The sequence below is a fragment of the Penaeus japonicus genome, unplaced genomic scaffold (genome assembly GCF_977035675.1).
Source record: "Penaeus japonicus unplaced genomic scaffold, GWHDUDI00000001_assembly GWHDUDI00000010, whole genome shotgun sequence".
NCBI classification, from domain to species: domain Eukaryota; kingdom Metazoa; phylum Arthropoda; class Malacostraca; order Decapoda; family Penaeidae; genus Penaeus; species Penaeus japonicus.
This window is the reverse complement of record NW_028234412.1, coordinates 10,570,034-10,572,533: the sequence shown is the minus strand read 5'-3', so window position 1 is coordinate 10,572,533 and position 2,500 is coordinate 10,570,034. Positions and strand designations below refer to the sequence as shown.

The following is a 2,500-nucleotide window of genomic DNA, read 5'->3' as shown; positions in this document are numbered from 1 at the left end:
GTATTATCTTCTCGTTTGGAGTGTCCTTTTTCGACTTTCGTCTTTCCTTGTGTGTTGTAATTTCTCCGTTTACAAAGTCTAGATCGAGAAAAAGTGTTATATTCATTGCAGTGTAATCGTTAAAACTGTGTGGCCATTCTGGAGTTATTTGATATATGTTCCTTTTTTACGTATGGAAGCATAAGCATCTTTTATGTCAATTTTGAAGCTATTGAAGACATTATTAAGTAATTTTCGTGTAAGAAGACCTGCAGCAGTCATGAAAAAGGACTAAGACAAATGGAAAAGATAATCTCTGTTACTACGTTGCATCCCGCCCTTTTGTTAGCGTAGTACTTGAATAAAGAAAACCTATTGGAAAACTTAACCAAAGAAAGACGTTATTTCTGCTTTGTTTGCCTTTTCTGTCAACCATCTGGCGCTGCTTTGTCCTTACGATGAAATCATTATTTCAAGGGCTTGCGTTAATAACCGAACGGTAATATATCCATGTGAACAGAATCAGTTGAAAATATTGTGTTCAAACGTTTTCCACGCCATGAACGGGGTGACGTTTATGTTCCTCATTTGTTATATAGACTAAGTCGTATCAGTGTATAAAGCTACAATCTAGCCTTATTATATCCTGGATGATTATTTTTATTTTTTTAATTGGCAATATGTCAGGAAATACCTATAGTTTTGTATTCTAGAAAATTTGATTTTGCCATCATTATTTTTTTTTCCTTTCTAGAATATCCGAATTTATTTTAGTATTCTTTGAAAACATGCCAATCTATATTGGCATCCTGCCAGAAAATATCAGTTCTAGGAAGTACCAATTTATCTTGAAAAAATACCAATTGATAATTTATTTTTGTAAATTACCAATTGATAAGTTATTTGAGTAAGCTACCAATAGACAATTTATTTTGGCAAGTTACCAATTTATCGTGTTACCCTCCCAGAGACTATCTTTTCGGAAAATATCAAGGGGAAAAAATCAGAATGTGTACTGAAGAACGAGAGATAGAGACAATGAGAGATCTTAACTCCTGCGTTGACCGGCGATTGAGAGAACAAAAGACAGAGAAACCGAAACAAGAGGATGAAACGGGGGTGTCGTTATTTTTTTTCTTTTTCTTTTCTCTCCCTCATTCATTCTTCTGTATCATTTGTGGAAAGGACGTTTTCAGAAATAACTGTTGCATAGAAGTGGGTGTTGCAAGGTGGCTTTTGATGACGTCTTTTTAAAAAGGAAGAATTTTTTTTTTTTTTGGTGTGTGTGTGTATGATGTTCAGCATGTCGTAATATCATATATTGTGTGTCATTGCTATTATCTTCCTAAATTCAATTTCCGTAACTCGCTCACTCACCCCTCCCCGCTCCGTTCTCTCCCCCAGGTGGTTGCTGCGGTGCCACATCCAAGAAAACCATCGTAGGTGGATGGGCTTGGGCCTGGTGGTTCGTCACCGATGTGCAGAGGCTCTCCCTCGAGGTAGGTGCTCTTGGCGTTTAGCACTCGCTTGATCGCTCTCTCTTTCTCTCTCTGTTTTCTCTTTTCTTTCTCTCTTTTCTCTCTCTCTCTCTCTTTTCTCTCGCTCTCTCTTTCTCTCTCTCTTTTCTCTTTTCTTTCTCTCTTTTCTCTCTCTCTTTTCTCTCGCTCTCTCTTTTCTCTCTCTCTCTCTTTTCTCTCTCTCTCTCTTTTCTCTCTCTCTCTCTCTCTCTCTCTCTCTCTCTCTCTCTCTCTCTCTCTCTCTCTCTCTCTCTCTCTCTCTCTCTCTCTCTCTCTCTCTCTCTCTCTCTCGCTCTCTCTCCTCTCTCTCTCTCTCTCTCTCTCTCTCTCTCTCTCTCTCTCTCTCTCTCTCTCTCTCTCTCTCTCTCTCTCTCTCTCTCCCTCCCTCCCTCCCTCCCTCTCTCCCTCCCCCCCCCTCCCTCCCTCCCCCCCCCCCCCCCCCCCCCCCCCCTCTCTCTCTCTCTCTCTCTCTCTCTCTCTCTCTCTCTCTCTCTCTCTCTCTCTCTCTCTCTCTCTCTCTCTCTCTCTCTCTCTCTCTCTCTCTGTTAAATTGTATAAGATATGGAAGCTTATGTTCCCTAAATCTTGAATCACAAGTATTATTTTCTTAATGATTTGTGTGATCTTTGTACTTTGGATTCGATAAGTATCTCATAACGATGTTATATGTAGGCCCTTGGATCTGGATTTTTTTAGTATTATTTTTTTGGAAAAATTAATGTCACGTTGCTTTCATATATAGATAAAATCTTTTCAGTAACATTATAGTGGAGAGGAAACTGATAAAGTGTCATTAGCAAGTGTTTAATCAGGAAACATTCTTATCATCTTTTTTCTCTGTTCTTGTTTTCTCTTGATTTCCCAGTATATATACTTTTCAGTCAGAATAATTAGAAAACAAACGTAATTAACACCAAATTTGCACATTTGTACTCACCGGATTTAACCAAAAGTTAATATTAATGATAAGTGACCTCTGACAGGTGATCACCCTGAACCCACGA

General features: G+C 38.8%; 1 protein-coding gene across 1 annotated transcript in view; it reads left to right on the top strand.

Moving 5' to 3' along the window:
• Flo2 (flotillin-2) overlaps positions 1 to 2,500 on the top strand; it is a 42,251-nt gene that overhangs the window by 28,535 nt on the left and 11,216 nt on the right. Inside the window, exons 2-3 of the mRNA XM_086540649.1 lie at positions 1,384 to 1,478; positions 2,480 to 2,500. The exon at positions 2,480 to 2,500 is cut by the window's right edge and continues 181 nt beyond it. Of these exons, the coding sequence (XP_086396775.1) occupies positions 1,384 to 1,478; positions 2,480 to 2,500 (116 nt within the window). The remainder of the gene's footprint in view (positions 1 to 1,383; positions 1,479 to 2,479) is intronic.